At 42.3% G+C, this 18,108-nt stretch overlaps 1 protein-coding gene across 1 annotated transcript in view; it reads left to right on the forward strand.

Moving 5' to 3' along the window:
- Nucleotides 1-18,108, forward strand: part of LOC311058153 (low-density lipoprotein receptor-related protein 4-like) — a gene marked incomplete at its 5' end in the record, with an annotated part of 72,226 nt that overhangs the window by 2,897 nt on the left and 51,221 nt on the right. The window contains 7 exons of the mRNA XM_084075491.1: nucleotides 3,750-3,874; nucleotides 4,590-4,703; nucleotides 5,241-5,428; nucleotides 5,706-5,911; nucleotides 7,340-7,534; nucleotides 16,224-16,372; nucleotides 17,991-18,084. Of these exons, the coding sequence (XP_083931617.1) occupies nucleotides 3,750-3,874; nucleotides 4,590-4,703; nucleotides 5,241-5,428; nucleotides 5,706-5,911; nucleotides 7,340-7,534; nucleotides 16,224-16,372; nucleotides 17,991-18,084 (1,071 nt within the window). The remainder of the gene's footprint in view (nucleotides 1-3,749; nucleotides 3,875-4,589; nucleotides 4,704-5,240; nucleotides 5,429-5,705; nucleotides 5,912-7,339; nucleotides 7,535-16,223; nucleotides 16,373-17,990; nucleotides 18,085-18,108) is intronic.

Genomic DNA, 18,108 nt, shown 5'->3' on the forward strand with positions numbered 1-18,108 from the left:
GATCCGGCAGACAATGTTGGTGGACCCACAGAGGACAATCTCATGCACTCTTAGTATCATTCAGCTGGAGGAAGTTCTGAGCCATCCACTCCTTGATGTCATAAAGGCACAGGTCTCCAGACCTGTGCTGGACAAGACCGGGTTGCCTACCCAGGGCCTGCAAACTTTAGTCACAGCTCCATGGAATGGGATCTGAAAAATGTAACTTAAACATTTTGATCACACCAGGAGATCTGTGTGAGTTCTGGTCAAAATCTGTTGGAGTAGTAGCAAAAGGATGTTCTGACACTCAGCCTGAATTTTCATTTCGTTTCACTCCATTATTCACTCTGAAAGCCCTCTCAGTGCAGTCGTATTCTAAGATGGGACGTGGCCAAAGTGGGACTCTTTGGCGATTGGTTCATACTGGATAATTTCCATCCCCATTGGGCCGGTTTTCAAATGAGAAAACCCCACCTTTGACAGCGTCACCCTAGCCCTGAGCGTGGCTAGCGATTCAGGGGATGAAGCCAGGCTAGCAAATAATGTGTTTTGAAGAAAAATCACTATGGCAGAAAATGTAATCTGCAAGGCACAAACAGGGCCTATAAATTGCAGCATGTTCCAAGGAATCCAAGGAAAACAGATTGATTTTGCGACCTACGGTTCAAGATTTCTCGGCCAAAACATTAATTGGCCTGTTATAGCGCCACCATGAGGCCGATGAAAACTTGAGTGGATATGTGTGCAAAGTTTCACGGCAATCGGACGCTGTGTTCATGATTTGAGGCATTTTGTACAAAACGGACCGCTCCTGCAAACTTAGCCAATCAGGATGGAATATGAAAAATCATACCCAGTGTGAAGAGAGTGGTGCCTTTCATGAGTTCATTTCATTCAGGATGGAATATGAAAAATCACACCCAGTGTGAAGAGAGTGGTGCCTTTCATGAGTTCATTTCATTAAGCTATTATTAGCCTAAGACTGCTTTAAAATAACTTTATTTTGGTAGAAACATCTTTTAAATATTTTAACTCACTTAAGTTACTTTTAAGTACTTAAAGTATGTTTACTCAAATTGTAGATCGGTCGTTTTAGTGTGTGTGTGTGTGTGTGTGTGTGTGTGTGTGTGTGTGTGTGTGTGTGTGTGTGTGTGTGTGTGTGCGTGCGTGCGCGCACATACACACTTGGTGATATGCACTTGGTGATTAAACCAAGTGCATGAAACAGTCAGGTTATACATTTCAATGCAGTAAAATTTTAATTGACAAAATAATCTAAAGACAACACAGCCTTTCTGTCCAGACACGTAACTAGGGGGACGCAGACAACGCAGTTGCATTGGGGCCCAGAGTCATTTGGGGCCCACCAGTGCTGTCGGTGAAATGAAATAAAAAAAATAAAAAAAATCATAGACCTGGTTGCTTATTTCTCTCGCAAAATCTGGCAACACTGGAAGTCAGAAGAGGCGAGGTACACATTCATCTAGACCGCGTGCAGTTTGGGCTGTTTTCTGCATTTTCTGTTCTGTCTAAAATCCCTGCCGGCGGCTGCTGGGGGTGGGGGGGAGTTGAGGGCCCACGGTGACGACCCCGTGTCGGGGCCCACAGCTGTTTCTGTCCCTATGACTCATTCCATGTTTAGAGAGAAATAGCAACACACTGGCCAAGAGTTCACTTCCTCTTTTTAGCCCTGCTTGTTGGGCACCTAGACCCCCCCCCCCCCCCCCCCATTAGTCCAGAGCTCTGTGCAATATGTTCAAGGAATTGTGCACTTGACGATAAAAGCATGAGATTTGGCACAATGCACTAGAGCATGCCCTAAGTATGATTTTTGGCTAAAGGCCCATTGCAGCTTTGTCCTGTGGGCAGCCATTAAAAAAAAGCCACCATGCTGTTATTTTACAAGTGATTCAGGTTCTAGACCACCTGGAATCTTGGTTCCAGTGGCCAATCCTATATGTTCAAGGACAGGGAATACGGTGGTACATTTTTCCTGAATTACTGAATCGGCCCATGATGCGGTGTGCCTTGTAGCAGTGCCCCCAAGCAGTGGTCAGGGTGGCCATGGCCTCGCTTATTAAATAGGCTCTATGCACAGCAGCCATATTGTGAAGACGTTCACAGGTGTAACCAATGATACTAATGAAGGCTCTGTTCCATTCTGGTCAAACAGAGTCAGGGTGCTGATGTTGTTGCATGTTGGCTCACTGGAAACACTCTGCTAAGTGGGTCTAAAATGTGGGTCCAGGGACCCTCATGGTTCCTTAAGGGGTCAATCAATCGGTCTGCCTGCCTGCTAACATGAAAACATTTTACATGACAGTATCAAAAAAACATTTAAACACTTAAAATACAACCAAAATGGAAAATATGAATCAATCTTGATTATATGGTGTAGCCTAAATTATAAATGCAACATCTTAATGATACCTCAACAACCAAAGTGTGTGTGTGTGTGTGTGTGTGTGTGTGTGTGTGTGTGTGTGTGTGTGTGTGTGTGTGTGTGTGTGTGTGTGTGTGTGTGTGTGTGTGTGTGTGTGTGTGTGTGTGTGTGTGTTTTTAAACTTTTAAAATCACATCTGATTTTTTAGTGGCAACACATTTTTAGTGACTACACATTCGTACACCCATAAGCAGTCACTTTACCCACATCCAGTATATCCACTTCACACCAACATTTGATCCAAGTTCATGCAGGCCTTACATGAGAATATACACGTTGGCCCGTAAGGCCGGGGTTGCACGTCCTTCTTTGTTTTTTTCTCAGCTGGGAGAAGGCTTTTCCAATAATGTGTGGTTTGTCAGAAACTTTCCAAGTTCCCTTTTTTCAAAATTGCTGCTTACTTGTTTGCTGATCAACAAATACATTTACCATTCACCATGACAAAAATAATTCATGGTATGTCTTTTGTCTCATGGCAATGCTGTCTCACCCCCAAAAGGCATATTGTGACTTTTTGGGACAAATTTAACCAAACATGTGACTTGACGGAGGGGGCAAAAAAATATGATTCATGATGATATGATTCATTGGGGTCCAGGGTTCCCATCCAAACCACCAAACCTGACAGTGGACGATATGAATAGATGTTTTTGTCTGGGTTTTCAAATTGCCCCACGATTGACCAAAAAGTCCATCCGGATCGACCGGTCGATCTTAAAGACATGGTTGCCCACGCCTGCTCTAGAACTGCTGTTGGTCATGTATGGTCACTACAGTAAGGTCTGATGTACAGTACGTACCTATATGCCTCAGGCTTTGAAGCAGTTTTTGTCATCATTAACTGCTACAGATGTCCTTGTTGAAATACAATTAGAATCAGAATCAATTGTCACATCACGTGATTACAAATACATTGGACATGCAAATTACAGAATTGTAATACTAGTCATTAAGGTACTAAGTGAAGTCATTTAAGCGGGTCATGTTTAGAATTGTAACAGCTGAAATCAATAATATATCAGTAATCCGATACTAACCTGTGGGCCACATTAAGTGAAGGTGGGGGCTGCATGTGGCCCCCGGGCCGCCAGTTGCCCATGTATGGGCTATAGTGTACATTGGTCACATACAATAAAACATGTATGTGGATGTGGACCGATAGACCCCACCATCTGCCAGTCCAGGTCTGGTAAGAAACAATAGCAGCCAATTTAGATAGTCCTGCATTGAGGTTCATTTGTATTTTTGACCTCTTAAACCTTATTTGGTTGACCGGAGTACCTCAGGGCTCTATACTAGTCTCTTTTCTGTTTTCTGCTTTCAGCTTTCGCTGAAAATAGCCGATCGACAAGCTCACAACACGTTGCGGAGCCCTTCCTCATCTTTACCACCGTCTACAGCCTGAGGAAGATCAACTTAGACGGCTCAAACGGCACAGTGCTCAGACGGGTGAAAACCATTGAACATAACAACACATCCTGAACAATATTGTGTACAGAATGCTCTTGACATGATGCTATGAATCTATGTCTCTCAGAGACTTAGCTCTGGTCCTTAGCGTTAGAAGGAGTTCTCCTTAACGCTATGTGACTTTCGATCTTTTCCCCTCGCACCCACAGTAGCGCAGGCTGCGCAGCTTCTCGTCTGTAGTAAAAAATAAAAAAACTCACCAAACTTCTCACCAAAACAAAGAGGGTTTTATGGAGTTGAAAGCCTACTCTACTTGGGAACACTCAGAGTCCCCCACCTCAGTCTAAAATACACTTTTTGGCCAGAAAAGAAAATATTTCACCGGAAGGAAAAAATGTTTTTGGTTACTCCACTGCACCCTCTGCAGATCTGGTCAATGGAATTTTTCTATTGACCAAATTTCACCTTCCGGTGAAATATTTTCTTTTCTGGCCAAAAAGTGTATTTTAGACATGATGTGGGGGGCTCAGAGTGTTCCCACTAAGTAGAGTAGGCTTTCAACTCCATAAAACCGTCTTTGTTTTGGTGAGTAGTGAAAGTGTATTTTTTATTTTTACTACAGACGAGAGGCTGCGCAGCCTGTGGTGCGTGTGCAAAGGCTTGAAAGTCCCATGGCATTAAGGAGAACTCCTTCTAACGCTATGGACCAGAGCTATCAGAGACTGTAACAAAACTGTGTGTTGGTGTGACACAGGGCTTGACGAACGTGATGGCTCTGGACTTTGACTATCAGCAGCAGATGATCTACTGGACAGACTTGAGGACTAAGAGGATCAGTTGCATGCACATCAATGGCAGTGACTTCCAGGTCAGTGTGAAAATGAGGATGGATGATGGGGAAGGGAAATTATGTTCCAGATCAGTTGTTGGGGAGTAACACATTACACCAACTAATATTACTAATATAATATATATATACTTTTAATATTACTTTTCTAAGTAACAAGTAACTGTTGTTCCCAGCATAACAACAGCTACAACAGTAAATAGACGGCACTCCCACTGAAAAAAAGTTCAGTTGTACTGCTAGTGGTGTAGGCTTACAGCAAAATCAGAATATTCAGTAGAATGCAATTAGGAGTGTAACGGAAAAGTATTGTAAGTAATGTTCCTGTTGGCAGGGATTAATAGGTAAAGTAATAACATTACTTTTCAAAAGAGTAACGAGTAACATTATTATTTATTTATTTTGTAATTAGCCCAACACTGTTACCGTTAAATGAAAATGTGGTGCTGGTGGTCTTACCTTGATTTCCTGTCTTTCTACATTGTCCTATCTAAGAACTAAATCATGAAAATGGTGATAAAACTAGAAGTGGTGAGTGCATGTATGGCTTGTCTACAGGTCCTTCCCCACAAGTCGATCGGAAAACCAGATGGTCTGGCTGTTGATTGGGTGGGACGAAATCTGTACTGGAGTGACACAGGGCGGAACACCATAGAAGTGTCCAAACTAAACGGGGAATACCCATCAGTACTGGTCAACACCGGCCTAGACGAACCACGCGCCTTGGCTGTGGATGTACGCTACGGGTAAGAGCACTGTGGTGAAGGAATTATTTTCATGCAGATTTGTTTTTTAAATGCAAAAATTAAAAAAGCCAAGTACAAGAATGTTACCATTTACCACATGAGGAAAGAGTCATGTAAGTTGTCACTATTAAATTGAGTTTGTAACACTTTCTTATGATTTTCTCAAAGGAGCACTATCAAGCAGAAGCTTAGACAAACTCATATTGCATGTTAACTAGTAGTGCTCTATGGTTGATAGGTTGTGAATAGTGACCCTGATGCAGTTTCTCCCTGACAGGTACTTGTACTGGTCAGACTGGGGCATCAACCCCCACATAGGGAGGATGGGGATGGACGGCACCAACAGGAGTATCATCGTGAAGGATAAGATCGGCTGGCCAAATGGCCTGACACTAGACTTCAACAATGATCGCCTGTATTGGGCCGATGCCAAGGAGGATAGTATTGAGTTTGCCAGCCTGGACGGAACCAACAGACACGCAGGTGACTAGGCAGTTATCAGTATGAAATGATTAGCCTATGAAATTAATGAATTGAGTACTATAATATTAGAAAATATGATTTTAAACTTAGTGTTATTAATTTATATTTCAGTCACAAAAGTGTTGTTTTAAAAATATATATTGTAGAGACCTGGGGCCCTATTTTGCGACCAAGTTGCACTACCCACTATTTGGGAATTTAGAGCCGGCTGCGCTATGCCTTAACTTTAAATTACAGCAATCGTTTGTGTTCTGGATTAATTAAACTGAATGGTCTGGTGCTGTGGTAATAGCAAACGTAGATCGACATTGTATTTGTCTTTGATAAGCTTAACTGGCAACTGCTGATAAAAACACAACGTATTGACACAAGGAATTAACAGTCCACAATCCACAGTTGTGGAGAAGTGCCATTGTGCCAACTCTGTGACGGATTTGGCTTTTTTTGTTTGTTTTATTCTGCGGTTATAACGTAATACGGTATACCGTTACATGCCTACAGGTAACACACACACACACACACACACACACGCACACGCACACGCACACGCACACGCACAAACTCGTGACTGTTAAGTCTAAATGTCATTATCTCTACAGATTATTTGACCGTATAATCACAAACAGAACACATTTACACATATTTATTGTGGGCAAGATATTGACAACCTTTTTTTCATTTTTATACTCTCACTCAGTTGATACTCCTTTAATATTTTTAAAGCATCCATTCTTACTCATCTGCAAATAACCTGCTCTTGCTTCTAATTGGCTTCTGATTGTTCTCTGATTGTCTTCTGTCTCTTACAATCTGCCCTGTGAATTATAAGTTATATACTGCATATGCATGTTTGTATTATGTGTATCTGCATGGGCATGTCATTGCATGATACCGCATGTGCATGTAAGCAATGTCTGTAGCTGCTACTCCTGTTTTTGCTCTCTTAGCTTTACATGTATACATCATTAATGCATGAAGTCTGTTATTTTGTGGGTATCTAGGCGGAGTGGGAGCGGCCAGTTTCAAGAGAGCTTATGTCTTATGTTTTTGTTCTGTTTTGTTTTGTTAAGTTTGTTTTGTCCTGTTTATGTACAGTATGCATGGATGTATTTGTTGTATTGTTTTGTCTATCGTATTTTCTGTATTTCTTGTCATAAGGACCCTCTCTAAAATGAGATGATACATCTCAAGGGGTTATCCTTCTAATAAAGACACTATATACTGAATTTGACTATGTATGAATAAGAACAAATGCTTATTTCCCATGAGTAGTGGAAGAGAAAGCAAGGACAGTAGTGAGCTACATTATTTACTTTATCGATCCATTTTAACACTTGTTATAATGGTTTTGTTTTGTATTGTACAATACATTATACATTAATACATACATTGATATTAATATAGTCTTTTGGTTTTGTCTATCTGTAGTTCTGAGTCAGGACATCCCCCACATCTTCGCTATTACTCTGTTTGAGGAGCACATCTACTGGACAGAGTGGGAGACCAGATCCATCTACAGCGCCCACAAGACTAAGGGTACCAACAAGACCAGGCTCTTCAGCACCCTGTATCCTGACAAACCAATGGACATTCACGTCTACCACCCCCATAGGCAGCCCAATGGTCTGTGCCATTCATTGTATAAAACTCTCTCATTATTAGTCTTCATTGTATTTTGTGGCTTTTATGTATTGTATATGATCATATTATTTGATTTGTTTTGAACAGTGCTATATTAACACCATCATTGTCATTATCATTGTCATTGTCATTGTCATTGTCATTGTCATTGTCATTATCATTATTGTAAGAGCCATTATTGGTATGACCTGAAGTGTTATTGGTATGACCTGTATTGGGTCACACACAGCCTGCAAACAAGGCTCTTTGATTACACTGAGTAATTAAGCCTCAGCCTATGGGTTGCTCCCTTGTTATTTGATTAGTCACTCACATAGGCCACTGTTACATGGACAGTTGTATTCGGAATGAATACACTTCTATTCGGAATGAATGAATGGATGAATTCATTCCGAATAGATTTGCTCATGTAAACACGCCAATTGGAATATTCCATTCCAGTCTGACCCGAATGCATTTTCATTCGGGTTAGGAGGGGTGGTATAGACCGTTTGAATCGGTATATATCAATCGGAATTGACCATGTAAACGCTTTATTCCAAACGCTCCTGTCTGTTTGGAATACATGCATTCCTTTGCACATGTCCGTGCTTAGCGTGGTGACGTTATAAGTAAACAGGAACGAGGAACCGGCACATCAAAACACACGCTGCCTGGAGAAGAGAGCAGACTGAAAATGACGGCCCCAAAACCAACGAAACATAACTGGTCTGGGGGTGAAACAAGGTTTTTGATAGATGTTTTAAAAGATTTAAAGATTTATGAACACATGGATGGTCGTAAGGCAAGAAACACGGAGTTGTTTGAAAAAGCTTTTGAGAAGTTTGTAGAGGCTGGCTTCAATCGAACCATTGACCAAATGAAAAATAGATGGAAAGTGTTGAAGACAGCCTATTACAAGGCTAAAAGTCACAATGGCAAAAGCGGTTCCGACCCATCTAGTTTCACATTTTTTGACACGATGGATGACATGTTGGGACATCGTCCAATGGCGAACGTGGGTGTCCACGGCGTGGATATTGGTTTCGAGGATGCTCCTACACCAGAACATGATCTCATTGCTGGTAGGTTCAAACATAACATGACGTTACTATTCCCCTTGTGTGTGTGTGTGTGTGTGTGTGTGTGTGTGTGTGTGTGTGTGTGTGTGTGTGTGTGTGTGTGTGTGTGTGTGTGTGTGTGTGTGAGAGAGAGAGAGAGAGCACTCTTAGCGCGCGTGTGTGGCCCTCAAAAAAGTTAAATGTCAAAAATGTGCACGCGCGTATTTGTGGCCCACACACAATATGCTTTGTACTGCTTTTCTAGTGTTTGATGTGAACCGAACTAGCCTACAGACTTTTCAAAGCGCGCGTATGCGTGGCGCGTAGAGCGCGTTTGTTTAGTTCCAATTGATATCAATGATAGCGGCTACACCAGGCGCGCGGATACGCGAGTCACGCATACGCAGGCTTTAAAATAGGACTGGATCTTAAAAGTGCGTGTGTGCGTATATGCGCGTGTGTGCGAAAAAACTGCATTTTCAATGCAAAGCAAGGATTATTACCATAGAGCGCATGGATTGTTATAAATATGCTGATTTGGGTGGAAACACACCAGACCTTTTTCCCACACACACACGCGCATATACGCTCACACGCACACACGCACTTTTACAGTAGATCCAGTCCTATTTTAAAGCCTGCGTATGCGGGACTCGCGTATCCGCGCGCGTAGCTGCTATCATTTGGATCTACACAAACGCGCTCTACGTGCCACGCATACACGCGCTTTGAAAAGTCTGGTGTTCAGCCGTCAGGCTTATCAGATATAACAGCAAGCATTCATGTATCTATTTTACAGAATAGTATAGTACTCTAATCACTGCCTGATTAGAGTACTTCATTAGTATTCGCGTCGTTGAGTTAATGTGTGAATTCCGTCGCAGCCATTACTTATCACCTCAAGAACAATAGCTACACACATCAACTCAGAGTTACACTGGGTCCCAGAGATATAAATGCCATTAAATGGGGGTCTGTAGCCTAATAATGCATGTCAAACTGGGAGTACCTGTAATGAAAATGGTTGAGAATCACTGATAGAGCCGGGCAAATCTTCTCTTATGGGGGTCCTTTGGCATATCTTTTCAAATGGGGGTCCGTGGGCTAATAACTGACATTTTGGGGGTCCTTGACATGAAAAAGTGAGAAGCACTGCATTAGAGAGACGGTTACTACAACTTGTTATAACCGTTTCCCCCCCATCTCTCAGATGAGGATTCCAGCTTTGAAGAGACCACGGTAGATACGGAAGGCAGTGGTCCCAGTACCTCTGCACAGCCATGGACCACCAACCAAAGTAGGTTATGTGTTTTTGTTAGTTAATGAAAACGGGTGCTGTAAAGTTCAATTACATTTTAGATTAGTTTCTTTTGGGGGAAAAACGTTAACATGTTCTATGAATGTAATGAATATTTGTTTTTCTCAAGATGCACAATAAACATATATACTCTGTAATGAATTTCAGTGGTTTTTAGCTTAGTTTAATTGCATCATGATTATATTTTGTATTTTATTACCTGCTTAATGAAGACATTATACTGTACGTGTGTGTGTGTGTGTGTGTGTGTGTGTGTGTGTGTGTGTGTGTGTGTGTGTGTGTGTGTGTGTGTGTGTGTGTGTGTGTGTGCGTGCGTGCGTGCGTGCGTGCGTGTGTGCGTGTGTGTGTGAGAAACGCGCTCGCGTGTTTTCACACATTTCAGAACTGTCCTAGCTGACTATTTTGTTGCATTAGAGAGACGGTTACTACAACTTGTTATAACCGTTTTCCCCCCATCTCTCAGATGAGGATTCCAGCTTTGAAGAGACCACGGTAGAAGAGACCACGGCAGATACGGAAGACAGTGGTCCCAGTACCTCTACACAGCCACGGACCACCAACAAAAGTAGGTTATGTGTGTTTGTTAGTTAAAGAAAACGGGTGCTGTAAAATTCAATTACATTTTACACTAGTTTCTTTTGGGGACAAAAAGGTTAACATGTTCTATGAATTCAATGAAGATATTATCTTAATACACACAAGAAATTGAATATTCTAGATTAATTGCGCTGAAATATTTGAAACCGTTTTAATCTGGATGGTAGTGACATACAGCTCATGAAAATCTAAAATCCATATCTCAAAATATTAGAATATTACATAAGACCACTAGCTCATTTGTATTGTTGAGTCTAGTGTCTCACACCTTCCTCTTGACTATACAACAGCAGTTGGCTGTCAGTCAGTCAGAACAGTAATGCCATGGTTTCTGCCAAAACTACTAGTAACTGGTGTACTGACCATGGTATTACTGTGCTTAGCTGGCCAACCAACTGGCCCGACCTGAACCCCACAGAGATTCTATGTTGTTTTGTCAATAGGAAGATGAGACACCAGACCCAACCACACAGATGAGCTTAAGGCCGCTATCAAAGCAAACCTGATCTTCCATAACACCGCAGCAGTACCACAGGCTGATCACCTCCATGCCATTTCAGATGGTCGACATTTCTGTATTATTAGAAATCCTTTTTTGGTGTGGTCTTATGTAATATTCTATTTTTTTTTTGAGATATGGTCATAATATAGTCATAATCAAGATTAAAACAAAACAAGTTTTCAAAAATGTCACTTTGTGCGCAACTCATCTAGAATACATGAAAGTTTCACTTTTTTAATTATATTACGGAAGCAATTTGACTTTTCCACAATATTCAAAATCTCTGAACTTGATATGTACATATTATGTCTTTTTAATAGATGTGGAAAATGAATCTCATACGATACATACAGACTAATTGATGTATTCCACAAATGCCCTTTTAGGACGAAGACCACCCTCATCTGCTTATGCAAAAGCTATGCACACCTGGTCAACTGAACAACAGAAGATGCAAGAGGCTCAAAACGGCTGGATTGAAGAACAGCAGGAAAATAATCACCAAAGGGAAGAGAGGATCCTCTCGAGGTTCATGGAGGAAAGCTCCCGCTCAAACGAGCGTCTCATGGCGCAACTATTTGATGGCCTTAATTCTGTCTTCCCTCAAACCCCTCCATATCCTCAGGGCAGAGCTCCAGTATTCCCGTACCCCCCTCAGATGACCCAGCATCCCTACCCAGGCTATGGCGGTCCTCCACACCAGTCCCAGCCTGCGCAGCACTCCCGGCCTACAGACATATTCCAGCCTGCGCAGCACTCCCGGCCTACAGACATATTCCAGCCTGCGCAGCACTCCCGGCCTACAGACATATTCCAGCCTGCGCAGCACTCCCGGCCTACAGACATATTCCAGCCTGCGCAGCAGTCCCAGCCTGCACCCCAGTCCCAGCCTACAGCCCAGTCCCAGAACAACCGGAACTGCAGTGAAAGCTACGACTCTGACTCCAGCTACACCCTCCTTGACCTAGGTTAAATATCCTAAAAAGTTCCAAATAGTTATTGCAGTCTTTTTTTGTAAATTGTTTGTTACTACTTTTTCAGCAAAAGTGAGAACACTTTTTCTTGTTTAACAGAAAGACATACTGTGAATAGTTTGTCTTAACAGAACTGTAACAGTACTATATAGTTTTTTCTGAGGCATTGTTTGCACTCTCTGAAAAAGAAATTATTCAGCTCTTTGAAGCATTGTTCTCTTTGCTCTGTTTGAAAAGAAATAATTTTGATACTGCCTATCTGTCTCTGAGGTTTTTGTATGTTTTATGTCAGGGGTCTTCAAGGGGTCCGGGACCCCTAGGGGGTCCTCAGAGTTACTGCAGGGGGGACGCCAAATCTTTGTGATAGGATTTGTTTATATTACAACAACCACTAGAACCCTAGCATCCCTATTCTGAGGAGAACTTTAGCCAAAAATAGCAGATCTACAGTTGTGAGCTTGTTGAGCTATTCAGCTATTTTCGGCAAAGAGGTTTGGTGTGGAAGGAAAAAAAGAGCAGACCAAGTTCAGAGCCAACAGTCAAGTTTACTAAGTATTGACAGTATGTGGTTAAAGGTCTGAATTAATTAACATGAATCCAACATACAGATAGTCAAACTATCTAAGTCTATGAATCTATTAAATCTATGAAAACGTTTTGTTTACAGTTTAGGCATTTAACAGACTCTTAATCCAGAACGATTTACAGTAAGCAAGGAAAAACATGAGGTAATACATGAATCATCAAATGCATATGGTAATCTAGGATCATAGGTGAACCAAAAACATATCAGTCTAAACAGTACAATATTTAAAGAAGAAAAACTATCTGTACATTGAAACTATATACTGTAGAATGCCAAGTCTACAAATGACCTGACATCTGTCAACATAACATGCCATCTAAATTTCATTTTAGCCTTTGCATAAAACTAAGGTCGTTAAGGCTAATAACTTGAATTTATATAGCGCCTTTTCAAAGGACGCTTACTATACAAAACAAAAAAAGGGCAAGTGCTAAGGTGGAGTAAAAGTAAATGTGCAACAAAATTGTTGCAATTTTTTTTGGAGTAAAACAAAAATCTCCCAGCTACGGGGGTCCTTGCCCTGAAAAACATTGAAGACCTGTTTTATGTTGTGATGTGTTCATCGACATGCCCTGTGCGGAGTGGGAAGTGAGTGGCCATACAGTATATGTGGTCAGAGCTGCCCTTGCACTGCTTCCTCTGTCACTGCACTGGGCATTCACTGGCTGGTTAGGCTGAATGGCAGTAGGCGTATGGTCAGCAGCCTCCTCCAACCAGCTGCTACTGGCGAAATCTTTCTCCCTCTCACAGACATTGTGCAGTGCACAACAGGTGGAAATCATGGTAGGTGCAAAAGTGAAGTGAAAGTCACTTCTTTTTAGGAGTACCCGCCACCTCGACTTGAGCAGCCCGAAGGCCTGTTCTACCCCAACCCTGAGTGAGCTGAGGTAGACATTGAACGACTCCTGCTCTGGAGTCAGGCGAGGGGTCTTCATGTATCCCTTCAGCATCCAGTCCAGAAGGGGGTATGCTGGGTCTCCCACAATCATGAGGTTCATGTCCTCTCCCTCGATGTTCCTCACACACTATAAAACGGGAATAATTAAGAATCAAAGTCAGCTTTATTGTCACATCACAGGTTTACAGAAGTAAAAATTGGGTGAAATTCGTTTTTGTGCAAGTTCTGTCCTTTTTATTTCCATAGAAAAAAAACCCTTGGTGGGGGCAAGGGGGAAGAGAGATCAATCATATATTTGACTAAATGTGTGTATTTCACTAAATATATGTTGTTTGAAGGTGCAGTAGCAGGTACAGTATTATAGTGTTTCAGCATAATGACAATTAAACTAGCCTTACCTTGGGCAGCAGGTGAGCTCTTTGGAAGAGGTCCGAGTGGTGCAGCGCATTGGCGTTGTGTGCTCTACCTGGCATCTTACAACTTATGTTCCAGAAACTGGGGGGGGGGGGGGGGGGGGGGGGGGGGGGGGGCGTCGACGTGTTATTATATACACATATATATTACACGTTTATATTTATTAATATATATACGTTCATATATATAGAGAGAGAGAGAGAGAGAGATCCCCAACCAGGCACACGTTATTAGGCTATTCGTTTATTGTTTGTGTACAGTAATGGACAATAACAGTTGCGTTATAACAGCGTTATTCCATGGGAATGTGTTGCTGATGGAAATGTATTTGTTGGATTATATTATTTGTTATATTATGTGTGTAACATCATTGTAGATCTGGTCCAGAGCGTTAGAAGGAGTTCTCCTTAACGCTATGATACTTTAGAGCCGTTTCCCCGCACACCCGCGGTAGTGCACCGCGGGTGTGCATGCAACAGCTCTAAAGTATCATAGCGTTAAGGAGAACTCCTTCTAACGCTTTGGACCAGATATACATGGTAGACATCGTTTCACTCCAATTGATTTTAAGCTGTTTGGTGCGTAGCTGATAAATACAGATGCTGGTTAGGCCTTATGATGATCATGAGATGAGAGAGATTACCTACCAGCATTTGTCGTCAACTACAGCCTGTAGCACGTACTGTAGGAGGGCCACCCTTTACGGCTGACAAAGTCACTGTACCCATCAGAGGGAGGAAGGATGGGAATATGAGTGCCATCTATAATTCCCAGTATTTGGGGGATATGATGAGCTGCCTCAAATCTTCTCGCCATCTCCATTGCCTCCTCATCATTTGGGACACGGATGAGTTGCCTAATCGGCCCACTGATCATGCCCTTGCAAAACATGTACACAAACTTCTTTACAGTGCTTTTGTGTATGCCAAATTGATTTGCTATCAGCCTATATTCTGCACAGCTCCCTAATTTGTACACGACAATGGCGATGCGCATCATCAAGGGAATTGGTGCCCTGACAGTCACCTCTTTTGGGGCCATGTACCTCTCCATTAAGGTGCACAAGCGAACAAAGGACTGTCGGGTCATCCTGAAATCTTCCCTCCATTCAGTGTCGGTGTACTCTAGGAGGACAAGCCGCTCCCACCAATCCTTGCTGCGGACTTTCATCCACTGGCCCCGGGTTTTTTTGGAAGGTGGAGGAAGAGGCGTAAGGAGTGAAACGTTTGCCGCTTGTAAACTGTGATATTGCTGCCGAGTCTTATTCAAATACAGTATTAAAAAAACTAGCTGTTCGTATTGCTGTTTAACATAAGAACAGCAGGCCAAATGTTGTGGCCAGGATACGCTGTGCGTCATCCATTGTCAGGCAGATGTGGATACACAAAGCAACCAAACAGGCAAGGGGCAGGCAAACTCTTAACTGTGGTGAGCAAGGGGTCGTAATCCAAGAGGGCAGTCAGCGATGGCAGAGGTACCGGCAAGGGCTGGGCAAAAACGTAGTCTAGAACAAAACAGATCAGTAGGCCTATAGCAAAACACTTTAACTTGACTTTGGACAACGCTGGAGAGCTTGGGAAACACAAGACAATCTGGCAAGGGACAGGTTGGAGACTGAGGGCCGGCTTAAGTACTATAGTCATGATTGCAGGGGAGTGAATGCAGGTGGTCACACTGGCAGGAACCAGATCCAGACACATCTACACCCACTCCTAGGTCAGAAAAACTCAAACTCATAACCAAAACTTTGCGCTCAAACAACCAATTCTTCTTCTTTTGTTATTATTTATCTCTGGCAAATCCTCCGAACCACTTTGCGCATGTCCAAAGTTATATTCCGAATGAATGCTTTGGGTCATGTAAACGAGGAATACTTTTATTCGGGTCCCATGTAAACAGGTGAGTGGATCAGATTCCTCTATTCGGAATGAGTTCATTCTGAATGAATACATGATGGTCCATGTAACAGTGGCCAATGTGTGGTGGGGTTTTCTGTTTGTTCAGTAGAGTGAAGCAGTGTGGGGAGCAAGAGAAATAACTATAAGTTGTACTGTTTAATTTCAAGTAAAGCAACTTTGTTGATTTTTTTACTGTCTCTGAGGACTTATTTTGTGAGTCAAGCTGATTGCTAAGAACTGTTACACAGAAGTGCAATCTAACAGAGAAGAGAGAAGATTGCCACTTCAATTATCATTATCATTATTATTATTATTATTATTATTAGTAGTAGTATAGTAGTAGTAGTAGTAGTAGTAGTGGATTTTGTTGTTGTTGTTGTTCTAACATGTCTGCGTGACGTCAATGTATTCATCATATCTGTGCATGTTTTCTCCACCCTGCAGTATCAGGTCATCCATGTCAGACCAACAATGGAGGCTGTAGTAACCTGTGTCTGCTCTCACCTGGAGGAAGCTACAAGTGTGCCTGTCCTATCAACTCCTACGTGGCAGCTGACGGCAAGCAGTGCATGTCCAACTGCTCTGCTAGTCAGGTGATTCACCTCACGTTGACTTGTTTTACGTTGTATGACTTCATAGGCCCTATTTTGTGCGTATTAATTACCGGCAGGTCTTATGTCTTATATTAAAGCTTGGAGGCGTGGTCAGCGCTAGTTTGCTATTTTGAGGAATATTTTTCTTCACAACGATCCATCCACCGATCGCTTTAAAAGACGTAGTCTCGTCAAATCGTTTTAAAAAAAGGGTGCCGTTGCGATAATCCGTTTCCATGGTTATTGGCAATGACATGGTTATTGGTAATGAAATCCCCATTGGGGAATCTTAGATCGCCTCATATAAGAACTGTGATCCAAACATAAACACACCACCCCGGCGATTTTACTCATATGGATATGAAGCATGACTAAGGTGTACACGTACACATTTTCCCAAAGAGTAACACAATAAACGCTAGAAACGAGTCAAACGACCCAAAGACTACATTTCCCATGAACGCGGCTGCTGTAGGGACAGTGGCCCTCATTTATCAATGGAGCGTAAAAAACAACTTATTTCTTTCCATAAATTCGGCCGTAGGGCAACGTCAAAGTCACATTTATGAAGCAATCCTATACAGCCAATCCTAGCGTACATTTGGTCAATGAGAGATAGCCTTGAGAGAACATTAATGGATGAAGGCTGGTGTGTGTTGGACCTTGGGTTAAATGTCCAATCTCCCGGTGGCCATGAAAAGATAACAGCGACGCCGTTGCGCCGGTCCAAACTCCCGAAAATGCTCTAGCATAAGCACTCATATATTTTGAAAATAGCAGATCTACAAGCTCACAACGCGTGTTGTGAGCTTATTTTCACATAGCCAATGCAGCCAGATGTGCAATCGTATCTGAATGACTGTTAAAGCAGTTTGTTTAAATGAGTTTATAAAATGTAGGGATTATTTGTTAGTGTGTTAGATAATACATTTTGGAGTGGATACATGTGTCCAGATGCCTGTCAGACGGCGAGACAATGCTGCTCCGCACGTCTACAATGGAACAAACGGGTGTAGCCAACATCTACAACTGCTCTCGACCAGACGTGAGATCTCAGCGTACCGTAGGCTGAAGGCAACGTCAGGAATATATTGATGAATGCCGAAAGGTGCGGTGATCTCGCCATACGCCCATTATTTGGTCTGCACCGCGTTGATAAATGAGGGCCATTGATTTTCAGACCCGGAAGTGTAGTTCTTAAGACTTTTAAGGCAGAATTTATTCCAATTTCGCCAGAAACAGGCTTTATCAGATATTAATGAATATCATAAACGATGCAGGGCCACGCCCCTGACAAAAAAAACAGGGTGGTGTGTTTATGTTTGGAACACAGTTCTTATATGACGAACCAGCGGAACAGTGACGTCAGAATTCGGTGCTCTATAATTAACCTACGAACACTCACACAGGTGTGAAATATGATAGCGAGTTGTAAGCCTTAAGCGTTTGTGTTCAGCACAACATGTAAAACAGCGATTGTGTATAAGATGGTGGAGTTATTATTACTTAATTACTGCATAACACCTGGAAATAAGACGTGCAAAATAGGACCCTATCTCTCATGTCTGGTTTTGATACATGACTGACTCTAAAGATAAGCCTGTGTCTCTCCCATCAGTTTGCTTGTAAGAACTTCAAGTGCATTTCGCTCTCATGGAAATGTGACATGGAAGATGACTGCGGGGACCAGTCGGATGAACCCGCAGACTGCCGTGAGTGGAGACAGAGACATTAAC

Source organism: Gymnoscopelus microlampas (assembly GCF_963454915.1).
Source record: "Gymnoscopelus microlampas genome assembly, chromosome: 13".
NCBI classification, from domain to species: Eukaryota; Metazoa; Chordata; class Actinopteri; order Myctophiformes; family Myctophidae; genus Gymnoscopelus; species Gymnoscopelus microlampas.